This window comes from Panicum virgatum, chromosome 6N (genome assembly GCF_016808335.1).
Source record: "Panicum virgatum strain AP13 chromosome 6N, P.virgatum_v5, whole genome shotgun sequence".
NCBI classification, from domain to species: Eukaryota; Viridiplantae; Streptophyta; class Magnoliopsida; order Poales; family Poaceae; genus Panicum; species Panicum virgatum.
The window spans coordinates 34,557,447-34,572,686 of NC_053150.1; the positions used below are offsets into that span (position 1 = coordinate 34,557,447).

At 58.5% G+C, this 15,240-nt stretch overlaps 1 protein-coding gene across 1 annotated transcript; it reads right to left on the minus strand.

Annotated features, from left to right (window-relative positions):
- Positions 1 to 14,325: 14,325 nt before the first annotated feature.
- Positions 14,326 to 14,874, minus strand: LOC120678092 (translation initiation factor IF-2-like). Its single transcript, XM_039959255.1, has one exon. The coding sequence runs from the start codon at positions 14,872 to 14,874 to the stop codon at positions 14,326 to 14,328; it is 549 nt and encodes a 182-aa protein (XP_039815189.1).
- Between the last annotated feature and the right edge of the window lie 366 nt (positions 14,875 to 15,240).

A 15,240-nucleotide genomic window follows, 5' to 3' on the forward strand; every position in this document is an offset into this window, starting at 1 on the left:
AACCTGGGACAACAGCGCTACCACAAGACTGGAATGGGACGGTCTTGGCTTACTAATTAGGCCATTTTGGTTCGGGAGTAACTTACCGACGGGGCAAGAGGGGAGTCGAGCTTCAATGGTGCCCAGGCTACGAGGCTTGGTCTGCGTACCCCTCGAGGTGGGTACCATCGTTGCATTGCCTGAATCCTTAGCGGTTACACCTTACCAACGTGTCCTTTGAAACGGCCTCGTAGTGAGTTTGCTAGTCATCTCACCTAAGGAAGTGTGATGAACAACTAGCGTAGCTCACGACTTGTGGGTAAAGATGTGCAACCTCTGCAGAGTGTAAAACTGGTATATTAGCCGTGCTCACGGTCATGAGCGGCCCAGATCCTCCTTTGGATTAGTGGGGTTAGCTCCTTCCAACGAGGGGGGTGCCTCTCGGGGTTACCTTGGCTTGGTTCGGTTTGGTTCTCAGTAGTAACATGATTAATTTTGATTAATTACTATGTAACTGGGTTAATGGTAATTCACCAACTTGTAGTAAATAGCTTTAATAAAATTTTGCCAAGACTTAAAAGCTAATGCAGTCAGTCAGCCAACCTAGAGCCTCATAGTTTGTGTTATACTTGTTGAGTACAAGTTGTGTACTCACTCTTGCCTCTTCTCTACTTTTTCCTCCTGGATACGCTACTGCTGTTCAGTTCCTGCCGACGCGAGGGAGTTCGCTCAGCGCTACCAGGACTACGAGGACTTCTAGGCGTTCGTCTCCCAGTCGACGTCCCTGTGGCGCCCTGCTCAGTTTCGGAGAGTTTTTATCGTATATGTACTTCGCTTCCGCTGTATCAGACATTTTTGTCATTAATGTAATAAATAACATTCGTATTCGCTTTATTATATCTTTTTACGTGATATGTGCTATGATATACTGTTCATTCTGTTGTATATATGTGTGACTTGATCCTGGCACGTATATGATTGCTCGGTTTATGTCCTTTTATAAACCGGGTGTTACAGACTGGACAATCTTCGCCCCAGCAAGTCATCATTCCACGGCGTCGCGCTAGGGAAGCGAGTCCAACCCCTCGGCCAGATCGATCTGCCTGTGTGCTTCGGCACAGCAGCCAACTTCCGCAAGGAGGTACTCACTTTCGAGGTGGTGGGATTTCGAGGGTCCTATCATGCCATCCTTGGTCGTCCTTGCTACGCCAAGTTTATGGCCGTCCCCAACTACACCTACCTCAAGCTCAAAATGCCGGGTCCGAAGGGCGTCATCACCATCGGCTCTTCGTTCGAGCATGCCTACGAATGCGACGTCGAGTGCGTTGAGCGCACGAAAGCTCAAGCGGAGGACGAGGCCCTCGCAGCCACCCTCGACAAAATGGCGAGCGAGGCCTTGGACTCCACGCACTGACACGCCGGGAGCTTCGAACCCGCCGAGGGTATCAAGAAGGTGCCCCTCGACCTGAGCCACTCCGACGACAAGGCATTGCAGATCAGCGCCATCCTCGACGACAAATAGGAAGTGGTGCTCGTCGATTTCCTCCGCGCCAACGCAGATATCTTTGTGTGGAGCCCCTCGGACATGCCTGGCATACCGAGGGAGGTCGCCGAGCACTCTCTTGATGTCCGACCCAACTCCAAGCCAGTGAAGCAGCGCCTAAGACGCTTCGACGAGCTCAAGCGCCGGGCGATCGGCGAGGAGTTGCAGAAACTTCTGGCGGCCGGATTCATCAAAGAGGTATTCCATCCCGAGTGGCTAGCTAATCCAGTATTAGTGAAGAAAAAAAGTGGAAGCTAGACGATGTGTGTAGACTACACTAGTTTAAATAAGACATGTCCGAAGGTTCCCTTTTCTTTGCCACGAATCGATCAGATTGTAGACACTACCGCGGGATGCGAACTCTTATCCTTTCTTGATGCCTATTCCGGTTATCACCAAATCAAGATGAAAGAGTCCGACCAGCTCGCGACTTCTTTTATCACACCCTTCGGCATGTACTGCTACGTCATGATGCCCTTTGGCCTCAGAAACGCCGGAGCCACATACCAGAGGTGTATGCTCCACGTTTTCGGAGACCATCTAGGGCGCAGCGTAGAGGCATACGTCGATGACATCGTTGTGAAATCCAGGAAGGCGAACGACCTGGTTGCTGATCTCAGGATCGCATTCGATTGCCTACGAGCCAAAGGGGTAAAACTTAACCCCGAGAAGTGCGTGTTCCGGGTGCCTCGAGGCATGCTCTTGGGCTTCATCGTCTCCCAGCGGGGCATCGAACCCAACCCTGACAAAGTCTCGGCCATCACTCGGATGGGACCGATCCGAGACCTAAAGGGGGTACAGAGGGTCATGGGATGCCTAGCGTCCCTTAGCCGTTTTATCTCGCGTCTCGGCGAGAAAGGCTTACCCCTGTATCGACTCTTGAGGAAAACCGAGCACTTCACGTGGACGCCCGAAGCTCAAGAAGCCCTCGAAAGACTGAAGGCATCGCTCACTCGTGCTCCCATTCTCACACCACCTACGAACGGCGAGCCCCTCTATCTGTACGTAGCTGTGACGACCCAAGTGGTCAGCACGGTGATCGTGGTCGAAAGACAAGAGGAGGGTCATGCTCTGCCCGTCCAACGACCGGTGTACTACATCAGCGAGGTGTTGTCTGAAACTAAGACACGCTATCCGCAGATTCAAAAGCTGCTCTACGCAATGGTTTTGGCTCGGCGCAAGCTGCGCCACTACTTCGAGGCTCATCCCGTCACCGTGGTCTCGTCTTTCCCCTTGGGAGAGATAGCCCGTAACCGGGAAGCTGAGGGTAGAATTGCCAAATGGTCTGTGGAGCTGATGGGAGAAACACTCACCGACGCCCCCCGCAAGGCGATCAAGTCCCAAATCTTGGCCGACTTTGTGGCTGAGTGGACGGACACTCAGCTACCTCCACCGCAAATCCAGGGCGAATGCTGGACAGTGTACTTCGATAGGTCGGTGATGAAAACCGTCACTGGAGCCGGCCTACTCTTCATCTCACCCCTCGGAGAACACATGCGGTACGTGATACGTTTGCATTTCCCCGCCTCTAACAACATGGCGGAGTACGAGGCCCTCCTCAGTGGCCTCCGCATCGCCATCGAGCTCGGCGTCAAACGCCTCGACGCGCACGGTGACTCTCAACTTGTCGTCGACCAAGTAATGAAGGAATCTAGCCGTCACGACCCGAAGATGGAGGAGTACTGCAGCGCAGTGCGCCGCCTCGAAGACAAATTCGACGGCCTTGACCTCAATCATGTCCCGCGCAAGTACAACGAGGACGCCGATGAGCTGGCCAAGATCGCGTCGGGGCGGACCACCGTCCCCCCGAACATCTTCGCTCGCGACATCACCAAGCCCTCCGTCGAGTTCAAAGATCCGACGGAGCCAGGCCCCTCGTCCGCTGGGCCCTCCGACGAGAACTCCTCGGCGGACGAGGCCGAACCCATGGACATTGACTTCGGGACCACCTCTGCGAACGAGGCCGAAGCAATGGAAGTCGACGAGGCCCCCACCTTGCGAGATTGGCGTGTCCAGTACCTTGACTGGATGACTCGAGTGGTCCTACCCTCGAACCGTGCTCAGGCGCGGCACCTCGCCAGACGGGCCAAGTCCTTCGTCCTAATCGACGACGAGCTACACAAGCGCAGTCCCTCGGGTGTCCTGCAACGATGCATCCCCATCCCCAAGGGAAAGGAGTTGATCCGCGACATCCATGCCGGCGTCTGCGGCCATCACGCCGTGCCACGCACCCTCGTGGGTTACGTGTTCCGGCAAGGCTTTTACTGGCCCACCGCGGTTGCTGACGCCACCGACGTTGTGCGGACCTGCGAGGGTTGCCAGTTCTATGCTCGAAAAACACACCTCCCGGCCCATGCTCTACAGACCATCCCCATCACGTGGCCGTTCACCGTGTGGGGATTAGACCTCGTCGGTCCACTGAACAAGGCGCCCGGGGGCTTCACCCACTTGCTGGTGGCGGTCGACAAATTCTCCAAGTCGATCGAGGCTCGACCCATCAGCAAGATCAAATCCGAGCAAGCAGTTCTATTCTTCACCGACATCGTCTTCAGGTTCGGGGTCCCGAACTCGTTCATCACCGACAACGGCACCCAGTTCACAGGCAAGAAGTTCTTGGCGTTCTGCGACAGTTTCCACATACGTGTGGACTGGTCGGCTGTGGCACACCCACAGACGAACGGGCAAGTGGAGCGTGCCAACAGCATGATCCTCCAGGGACTGAAGCCGAGAATCTTCAACAAGCTGAACAAATTCGGCCGGAGGTGGCTCACGGAGCTACCCTCGGTCATTTGGAGCCTGAGGACGACCCCAAGCAGAGCCACGGGCTTTTCCCCGTTCTTCCTCGTCTACGGCGCCGAGGCCATTCTCCCCACTGACTTGGAATACGGATCGCCAAGGCTCAAGGCATACCAAGAGCAACAAAACCAGCAAGCTCGCGAAGACTCGCTGGACCAAGTGGACGACGCTCGAGACGTTGCGCTCCTCCACTCTGCGCGCTACCAGCAGTCCTTGCGAAGGTATCAAGCGCAGAGGGTCCGGCGCCGAGACCTCAACGAAGGGGACTTGGTGCTGAGGCTCCGACAGGACAACAGGGGCCGCCACAAGCTCTCACCTCCATGGGAAGGGTCGTACATAATCGCCGAGGTGCTCAAACCCGGCACGTACAAGCTGGCGAACGAAAACGGCGAAGTCCTTTCCAACGCTTGGAACATACAACAGCTACGTCGCTTCTATCCTTAGCATTTCAAGCTATTTGTATATTGTTCGTACTCGCATTTTCAATTTCCCAAAATAATAAGGAAGTATGCTTTACTTATTGCTTTTTGGGAACCTTCCGGACCCTCGAGGGCTCGGGTGTGCACGAACATTGAGGTACGCTCGGCTTTATCCTCGGCAAAGCCGAGCCTCCCTCGGGGGCTACTACGGGGGGAACCCCCGAACGTCCCCAAAAAGTCGCCAATGTTTTTTCGAAATATTTCCGTCTCGACCCTAAGCTTCTCGTTTCCTTGGAAAAACGGACGCGAGGCGTAAGCAACTACGGTACGGGGCTGGCCGAGTCGTGGGGCCGCCTACGCCTCCGGGATACGGCACCCCCTCACCACCCTACGCCTACGTTGCTTATGAACGGGAACTTCCTCGCAGATGTTTATCTAAGTCGCATACGAAGAACACGGAAATAAAGTAAAGAAATATAGGCTCGAACGCACAAGGCCTCGACGGGCCACAAATTCAAATTACGAAAATAAAATCTCTTATATTCATATATTCATAGGATGCGATTACAAAGAGCGACTGTGATAAACACTAATCTATTTACATGGGCTTCGAGGCCCAGTTTTCCTACAGGCTATCATCCCCCCTTGCGGGCCCTCAGGGGCGTCGAATTCGGCGATGGGAGGGATGTCTGCTTCTAGCTTCTCGGCGAGGATGGTGGCGAACTCCTCCGCAGCTGCATCGGCTTCGTCCATGATGACCGACGCGGCGTCCGCATCCGCATCATCGGGAACGACGTACCCCGACAACACCCTCTAGAGATGAATGAGGTAGTGTGTCAAGACCACGGCGAGAGCCCGTAGGACACCGAGACGGAAGGTGCTCTTGGCGTGTTCGGTGATCGGCCGCCTAGCGCGCGTAGGCGGCTGATCACCGAACTGCCCGAGACGGCACCCTCCCCTTCGAGCTCTTGACACACGCTCACGGCGGTCTGCTCCAGCTCAGCAAACTCCATCTGCGCCGCCATGAGCGCGGTGTGGACCGCTTCCTTCGCCGCGGTCTCGTCCGCCACCTTCTGCCTCAGCTCTGAGCAAAGGAAACCAATGTCAGTTACGAAAAGTAACAAATAAACGAAAAATCAAAGGTACTCACCCGTGATGTTCCTCTGTGCCTCCTCCCTCTGGGCTCGAGCGGCCTCTTCGAGCAAGGACATAGAGGCTTCCTTCTCCTTAAGGGTAGCCCAAATGTTCTGGAGAGCCATCTCCTTCCCTTCGAGGGCCTCGCCCTGTTCCCGGAGGGTCCCAGTGAGCGCAACCACGGCTACCTCCCTGTGGAGGAGCTCGGCCTTCTGCTGCTCGACCGTTGTGCTGAGACGCTGCAGCTCGGCGCTTTGCGCCTCAGCCTCCTGAGCTCGATCCTCGAGCGCCGTCCGAAGGCGCTGTAGCTCGGCAGCTTGTGCCTTGGCCTCCCGGGCCATCTCCTCCGCTGCCGCCCTCTGGACGTCCCGCTCACCAGCAACCCGCGCCAGCTCCTCCTCCAGCGCCTGCTGACGCGCTCCCAAATCCGCCATCTTTGCATTGGCGTCAATGTTCTTGAGTACCAGCTCGGCGTTGTGCTGCCCGAGCTGGCTCAGCTGGGAGTACAGCCGGTTCATCTCGGCGCTCTTTTTGCGCGAGATTTCCCTCAGCTGCTACAAAGGGGAGGACGTGGGTGAAGACGCGTAAAAGTTAAACCAAATCCGAGCAATTTTCGGGGGGGAAGTATTTACCTGGCTGACCTGGTAATCCGCATTCTGGTGGAGCTGGAAGGCACGGTCGAGGGCCTGCAAGATCTCGCGACCGACGCCCATCTGCTTGTTCCAGGCCTCCTCCTCCTCCTGCTCCTTGCGGAGGAACTCCGAGGGGACCCCGGACGGGACGATCGCCCCGAGGTGGCTCCCCTCGGACGCCCCCGCTTCGAGCACGCCTGCGCTAGCCGACGCGAACTCGGCGATGTGTGCGGCAGCGCTCGCCGCAGCAGCGGGGTCGATGTCCATCGAATCCCCGTACTCCTCGCTGCTATCCGGCAGCTCCACCACCACTGTCACACCCCCTTGCGCCATTGGCTCAGGCACTACTGCAATGGTACCCTCGTTCAGGGCCTCCGCGGGCCCCGAAACAGGGGCTCCTTCCATCGCCGGCGCCTCTTGCGCCGCACCCTCCTCCGTGACGCCCCCGCCCTCGGCCCTCGAGGGCTCGAAGACGAGGGTCTTCTCTACACGGTCGGAAGGGCGCTCCTGCACGCCCCCACCGGTTTCTCCTTCCGTATCCGGTCGGGCGGCGCTGGCCGCGTCGCCCTGACCAGCATCAACTTCGATGGCTGCCTGGGCAGCGCCACCGACACTGCCCTGGCCGGCCTCTTCACCGGCATCGGCGGCTTGAGCAGCCGCTTCGGCACCACGCTGGCCGGCGTCGCTCTGACCGGCGTCACCCTCCTCCTCCTGTGCCCGAGCTTGCTGCGCCGCCTGGGCCCCTCGAGCCATGGCCTCCCATAGCCTAGCGGCCGCCGCCTCGAGATCCACGGCGGGCTGGGGCTGCGGCGTCGTGTGCGGAGTGCTGCGTGCCCCGGTCTTGAGAGCCTTGGCCGGGGCAAGCCGCACTGCATCCTTGGGAACGGCCCCGGGGCTGGAAATCAAGAGACGCGAGTTGAGCAGGATCGAGAAATCCACCAAATACGTAGCAAAAACGAAATCCAAAATACTTACCCAGATCGAGCACTCATGCTCCACTTCCTCGTGGCGCTCCTTCGAGCCCGGGGCATCGTGCTGTCCCTCGAAGACTGCCCCGAAGGCGCCCCCCTCGTGTCGGCCCGGTGGCTCGATGCTGCCAGCACGGACGACTCCTCTACCGCCGCAGCCTCGTCGCCACAGATCAGCACTTGGGGCGCGGGCGTCTCCTCGCCGGCCGCCGGCGGGGATGACTCCCGCGCCGCACCCTCAAGGGAGGGATTCGCCGATGACCCCACTACGGCCCTCGGCTCCTCTGGCGCCACGGTCGCTCCCTCTTCTTCGTCCCACAGGTAGAACGGTGGGGGGCTCGCGCCCTCCCTGTCCCTCCTCAGAGCGTGGTCCTCGGTGTCCGAGGCCTCCTCCTCGTCCTCCTCCGAGGACTCGGGTGTGGCGGGCTGCGGCTTCCCCTCTGCGCGAGCCAGCTTGTACGCCTTGTCGTGCCTCGCCTTCCTCTTCCTTTTTCTCTCGGCCTTCGTCTCCGCCGCATCCTTCCGCCTCTTCATCTTCTTTGCGTGGAGGCGATTGATCAGGCGCTGTTCTGGGACCGGGGGCCTCGAGGTGCCGCACCTCAACCCCTGTAAAACACACCCGAGATAGGGTCAGGAAAAGGGAACTACACGACGCACGACGAGTTCGAAGCCAAAACTTACCTAGGAAATATACCCCGGCTCGGGGCGCATCTTGATCCTCCAAAGATCCGCGGGATTTTGGGGAAACTCCGCCACCGCGTACTTCGCCCTCTGGGCGGCGTTGGTGTGGGAGAGAAGCTTGCTCGACGTCCTCGAACCTTCAACCTTGCTCCCGGGGGTGAGCTCGAAAATCGGCAGGGCCCTTTCCACGAGAGGGATAACCCTCTGCCGGTGGAAGTTCGCGATGACGGCCGCTGTCGTCAGCCCCTTCTTCGCTAGACGCACCAGTGCGTCGGTGAGGCCCTCGAGCTTGGCCTGTTGCGCGGGGGGCGACACCCCCCAGTCCCACTTCGGCGATCGCTCCCGGAGAACTTGGTTAGTGAACGCCGGAAGCGAGCCCTTGTGGTTCCGAAGGTAGAACCACCCTCGGCTCCACCCGGCGTTGTTCGTCGTCATCTTGCTCGATATGTAAAAGTTCCTCCGGGTCGGGCGGACGTGGAGCGTTAGGCCACCGGCACGCGCGTACCACCTCGGCTGGTTCCGCGCGTACTCGACGAAGAGTTCGCCGCGGAACAGATGGATCTAGAGGTCCCAGTGGGCTTCGATGCCGAGGTACCCCTCGCAGACGGCGACGAAGACCGCCGCCTGCGAGATGGAGCTGGGGCTAAAATTGTGCAGCTCCACTCCGTAGTACTCGCACAAGGCCCACATGAACGTACTGACGGGGACGCCGAAGCCTCGCTCATGGAGGCGCACGAGGCTTACGACTTAGCCTTGCGGGGGCTTCGGCTCGGTCTTGTCTGGGTGCGGGGAAATCCACGCTGGCGCTCCCGAGTCAGGGTTCCGCAGCAGCAGCCGGTCGGCGACCAGCTGCTCCAGAACCGCCACGGTGGCGGAGGATTTCCCCCACGGCAGAGGCTCCTGGATGTCCGACATCTCCGCGAGTCGAGGGAGGATGCGGGAAAGGATGCACCGAAACAGCTAAGTCTCTCTCTCTCTCTCTCTCTCTCTCTCTCTTTCTCTCCTTCTCCTTCTTCCTCCTCCTTCTCGCTCTTGGCTACAGGTTCAGGAAGCGACGGAGGCGGAGAAGGCAAAGCAGGATGGAGGCAAATGGCCAGGTGAACCCAAAACATCCCCTTTCTCTTCATATTTATTCACCATGACGGGTGCATCCGTAGCCATGGCCCAAATCTACCGCATTGAATGCAGTAGATTTTGCTATCACCGACGGATGGACCCCATGACCGCGGAGTCTCCCATGCGCGCACGCAGCAATAAATGCGGCACGGTAACCGGCGGGCGCGGCGCGACTGTTGTGCTATCCCATCCGTCAGCCGCCACCCACGCCGCTTCGTCTGCCCGAGGCAATCGCCTGAAAAGGCGCGCCCACACCGCACTGCACAAATCAGGCCACGTCGCCCACCACCAGCGGAAGACCCGCGCGCATGACTCGCGACTCTGCGTTGTTTCCGAATCACGACAGAATATTCCTTCGAGGGGTCTCTTTACCCTCGAAGGAATCGCATTTCGAGGCCTTACTGATCAGGGGGTCGAAGCCTGGCCCTTCAGGGGGTTCGACAGGCGCCCCAGATCACCAGAGTCAGGGACTGCAGGGATGTGCCGTACAAGCTACCCTCGAACACGGAGTTCGAGACATCCTACGCAGTGTTCAAGGCCAGTCGAGGGTGCCTAGAAGGGGGGTCCCATCGAGGGAGAGCATCGAGCCCTCGGACCCTATCGAATGGGTCCGAGCCCCGCCTAGCGAACCCTCGCGAGCGCTTTATAGGACGTGTCTATGGACCACGAGCCGACCCCTATCGAACGGGGCACGGACGTCCGCTTGAACAACCCGCTAATAGCTCACTGAAGCAGCCATAGCTCGCGGCCTGGGCTTGGGTAGCATGGTGCGCTTCACCCCTCCTCCCTGCGGAAGGGCAACGAGGGTCGTAATCGAAGTTGAGGGTTTCCCCTGAACACCTTCACACGGGCCTGGGCTCGGGGGCTCCTCGCACACCATGGTTCAAAACCACACCCTCGAATAAATCGACAACCGTCACTTATGAAGCTCCACGTGTATAACCGAACCCCCCGCTATTAGCGTACGTTCCCCTAACGGCTAAGCTGAATGCCGGGTCGCTGTACCAGCACTGAGAGTGCTGAGGCCGGCTGAAAAAGACGCTGGACGGCCATCCCAGTAAAGCTACCCAGCGGGACAACATTTATAGCCCTTGGACGAGCACAAACTCTCCTCCAAGGCCTCGGGGGCTACACCCGCGAGTGCGCTGACGCGCCCCCGCGAAGGTGACTTCACACAAATTCGAGGGTCGTAACTCTATGTACACCCCTATACCCTCGGTAATCCTCCCCGTAGTGGAGAAAGGGGACTTTATTGCGCAAATACAAATAAAGATTACAAACGGTTACCGGCGCGAAGCCATCGAAAGACACGAACACGTTGCCACCTACGTGGCAATTTTCCCTGTCTTGGGAAGGAGCGAGCGACGAAGAAAGGCACCGAGCCCCTAGCTGACGCAGCAGCGAGGCTGCTAGGGATGCGAGAAGCGGCCCCCAGACCTCACGGGTCCAGCGGGACGCTCTCCTCGCAAGCCTTCTTCTAGCGTCTCCTCCACCGAAGACCACGCGGGGGGTCGAGCTGGCGGACAGCGCCCTCCGCACCATCTCCCCAAGAGCAACCTTGTCACCGGGGGGGACGATGTGAAGAACAGCCGCCAGACCTGGTGCCAGCGCCCTGGTCAGGCGTCTCCATCCCCCTTCAGGCTAGGAGACATCGCAAAAGCATGACCCCACGGGCCCAATGCTCTTCTGCTGATCCCACTGAAGCTGAGGGATGGTGCGCACGCCCACTCCGGTCTTCCCCTACCGCTCGCAAGCATTCTTCTAGCGCCAAAAGCCTAAAAAAGCCAGGCCACCCCATCTAGGGGGCCGGTCACAAAAAGGCAAAGGAAACATTACAAGATTTAGGCAATGCTGGAAGAAAGAGTTGGGAGATTGGAGAAGAAAGGGAACCCCACGACCCCTATTTATAGCTGCGCCGGGCACAAAGCTTCAAGCTTGTCGAAAAACGGAGGCTTGTATCGCCCGTGACGATACGGCGCTCCACGAGTAAAGGATGTCCTCGGTCACCGCGCCGAGACACGACCGGACGAAACAAAGCGGAGCTGAGCCCCTGGACACTAAGCGGTACAGCATCGGCTCAGGCCGACCGCCCTCGAACGGCGCGTCGCAAAGCAACCCGGGAACGCCGGGGCCAAGGCCCTACGTGCGGGACAGCGCGACGAAAGCGCCAGCAGCCAAGCAGCGGGCACCACCGTCGCCCTGGCCCCCCTTAGCGTGCGGACATGTCTTGTCCTTTAAACAAACAAACAAAGAGGCACGTGCCTCGAAGTACTCCCCCCACGGGCGTACTATCCCGACCGGCGTGTTGTCACATCCGCCAGGCTGGCGCTCAGGCGCGTCTGGCGGGTGCGCGACATTGACCGATCACGTCAAAAGGGAAATCCCCAAATTACCCTTTGGCCGAACCCACTGATTCAACCAAAGCCTCGGGGGCTACTGTCGGGTATCACAATTAGGGACACCCTAATCGGAGTACTAAGACCGCCTCTAAAAACGCAAAACACCTGTTAAAACAACTAGGCCCACGAAGGCCCACGACCTGCTTCCCATCTGGAAGAAAGGAGAGGACTCAAAGAAGCCCAGCGTGTGGCCCATTCACATCCCTCTTGGGCCCGCCGGACAACCTCCGCCTCGCTCGAGGGTAGCGGACCTATCCTCGAGCGGGTGACTCATCTCCGCCTCGCTCGAGGGCTCCCCTCGGGACCCTCGACCGCGCAACTTATCTCCGCCTCGCTCGAGGCCGTCTCTCGGCACAAGGGACAAACAGCCCCGCCGCCCAACCGACCGCCGTACGAAGGCATTAAAGGCCAGCCACTCCGCCACGGCTCAAAGGACAGGCGGCGTCAGACTGCCACTCCCATAGTGGATGTGACCGGGGTCCCCATCCGCTGACTCCGGTCACCATTCCGCCATCCCGGATGCTGTAGCAGCACCTTGGGACCTGTAACACGGGATAGGACAGGCTCGGCACTGCTCCCGTTACTATTCTGCCGACGCCAACCATCCAGACTCACCTCCCCGCTGAGGAAGGGGTCCGGCGATGTCACGTGTCCTTCCGTGAGGGGCACTCAGCACGCACGGGCAGGGCCCCGGACCTCCCCCCATGTGGATACCGGGACCTCTGCGCGTCCCCTGGACCTCCTAGTGTGCACACCCGCACACCGACCAGGGGGTCCAGGGCCGCCGCGCGCCCCGCTACCACTACCACTGGTGCATGCAGGACCCTAACCCATAGGGCCCACCAAATGCCACCGCGCCGTATATCGGAGACCATACATCAGCGACGACCACTCCACCTACAGGGACACTGCAGGACGACCAGCACGATCCTTGCAGAACCAAGGACGAGATCCAGGACGACAGCAACGCGTGCCGCCTTCACACAACGTACTTCCTACAGTATCCAACCACTGTACCCCGCGATTCAGGGGAAAACGATGACTTCTATGCCCCACTCATGTACCCCGCCCCTCCTTGTGACTATAAAAGGAGGGAGCAGGCTTCCTTTAGCCTGGGCTGCTGGACTCTGGGCTGCTGGCTGCTTAGACTCTCTCTCTCTGGCTTCTCTTTCCCAAGAGGACGTTCAGGGACTACTGAGCACTCATCTCAACCGACTCCACTCCTAGCTGAGACTTGGGAGCTTCTCTCCCTCTCTCGCCTTGCTTGTACCCCCTACTACAAGCACTCCGGGTGCAAGATAATACAGTGCCCTCGCACACCCCCTTTGCTGGACGTACGGCCCCGCGGCCGGAACCAGGATAAACCGTGTGTTACTGTGTTGCCTCTTGCATCATCATCTGGGACGAGGAAACACGCAGCATTTACTAGTTGGGATCCGGGCCCCCGGGTCGGGACACCGACACCAATTTTTTCTGATATACATATACAATGTATTGTACTCCTTGTTAAAATTTGGTATATTTCTCGTTATTTTGGCTATATTTAGTCATTTAATTTCATTAATCGAATTTTTGGGGTTGAACTAGACGTGTTTGGAATAGTGGAGTATAATGGATAGAAAAATGATATTCATATTTAGGAGCTTAATTTGATGACGTAAGCATGAAACAGAAGTAGATTTCGAAGATCTTGCTCGCAAACCATGCTCAGAACTGTTAGAACAAATTGTTTTAAAATTCCATTAACAGCAAACGAATTCAAAAAATCATGAAATTTGTCATAGTATGATGATTTGATGCATGGAGATGGTGGTAAAATTTTGAGAACGTTTTGCGAAAGTTTTCATGTATGCTTGTTACAAATCGAAACATGTCCAGAGAAGATCCGTAGAGTTGAGAAGGAAACATTTACATTTGGACAGAACATTACGAACGAATTAGCGGTTGACTTTAAAACTGTTTGTGTTTGTAAAAAACAACTTAGGCTCTTTAATGCCAAATTTTGGTTAATTTTCGGATGACTGGTATATTTTTTTTTTTTTTTGCAATCAAATTTTTCTTTCAAACACATGAAATAATAACAATATCAAAATAAAACATAAATTTTTCAATCACTTTAGCAATGTGATGATAAAATGTGAGAAAGTTTAAAACATGAAATAGAATACCAAAGCGCTTGAAAACAAAATTTAAAAAGATTTCAAAAATTGAAATAAAAATGGTCAAATAGTTTGCCGTGTGCAGTGGCCGAGGCACACGGCAAACATGCCCTTTGCCGTGTGCCGGGCCGTAGGCACACGGCAAACCGGCCAACACACCGCCACCTTGCCGGGCCGCCACCAGCGCTCTGGTGCTGCGCCGCGGGCCTGGCCGCACGCCCCCGCCCGATGCTGTGCCAGGCCGCACCCCCCGCTGGCCAACAGCCCGCCGCACCCATGCTCCGGCCTGGCCGCGCCGCCACCTCGGCCCTTTGCCGTGGGCAGAATTAGGGCACACGGCAAAGGAGCCCCCCTATGCCGTGGGCCGGATCGGGGCACACGGCAAAGGGGCTCTCTTTGCCGTGGGTCGGATCGGGTGGCACACGGCAAAAGGGGCAACCCCCACTTAGCCGTTTTTGGCCACCCGTTCCGACACCCCGCGCGCTCACCATGTTTTGGCTCACCCGCGCACTGCTAGCTGGTGCTCGCCGCCAGCCCTCTGCGCCCTCGCCGCCGGCACCGCCTCCCACCCGCCGGCGTCTCCCTTGCCACCGCCTCCCAGCCTCCGCACCCTCCCCGCCGCCACCCTGCTCACCCGCCTCCGGCGCCACCCCTTGCCACCGCCTCCTGGCCGTCGCGCCCTCCCCGTCACCCTGCCTACGCGCCGGCCCGGCCGGCCCCTGTCGCTGCGTCTGCCACACCGGCGTCCCGGCGCACCACGCCCCGGCCCGGCCCGCCCATCGGGGCCCTCCACCCCGCCTCCTCTCCGCTCCCAGCTGGCCCCAGTCCACACGGCCGCCAGGCAGGCCGACGGCGCCGGCAACCCCTGCCCCGGCCCGCGTGACGGGGGCCGTCCACCCCGCCTACGCGCCGCTTCCCTGGGTGAGCTGAATGGCTCCGCCCCGCTCTCGCCACCTGCCCACGGCCCCCACCGCCCTGCGTCCGCCCGGCCCCAGCGCACGGCCGCGCAGCACCCTGAGCAGTGCCCCTGCCCCACCGGCGCGTCCATCCCGGCGCGCCGTGCAGGGCCCTGCCTCCGGCGTCTGCTTGCGCGGGCCTTGCCTGGGCATGCCCCCCCAAGCACTGGTGCCCGCTAGTGGGGCCACCTCCTCGCCGAGTAGAGCCGCCACGTCACCCCGCGGAGCTGCGCCGCACCCCTGCCGACCAAGCCCCACTCAGGGCCAAGGAGTTGACGCCGGGCCGCCCCACCGCAGCACGTCCACCTCACGCCTGCCACTTTCACCGTGCCACCGCGACGGTGAGTTATTTGTTTTCCATTTGTTCCATCAATTCATTACAATTTTGGAAAATGTTTATCGATAATTTTGTTGTAAATTGTTATTTGCATGCAATTGAAGATCCACGGTGCGCCGCA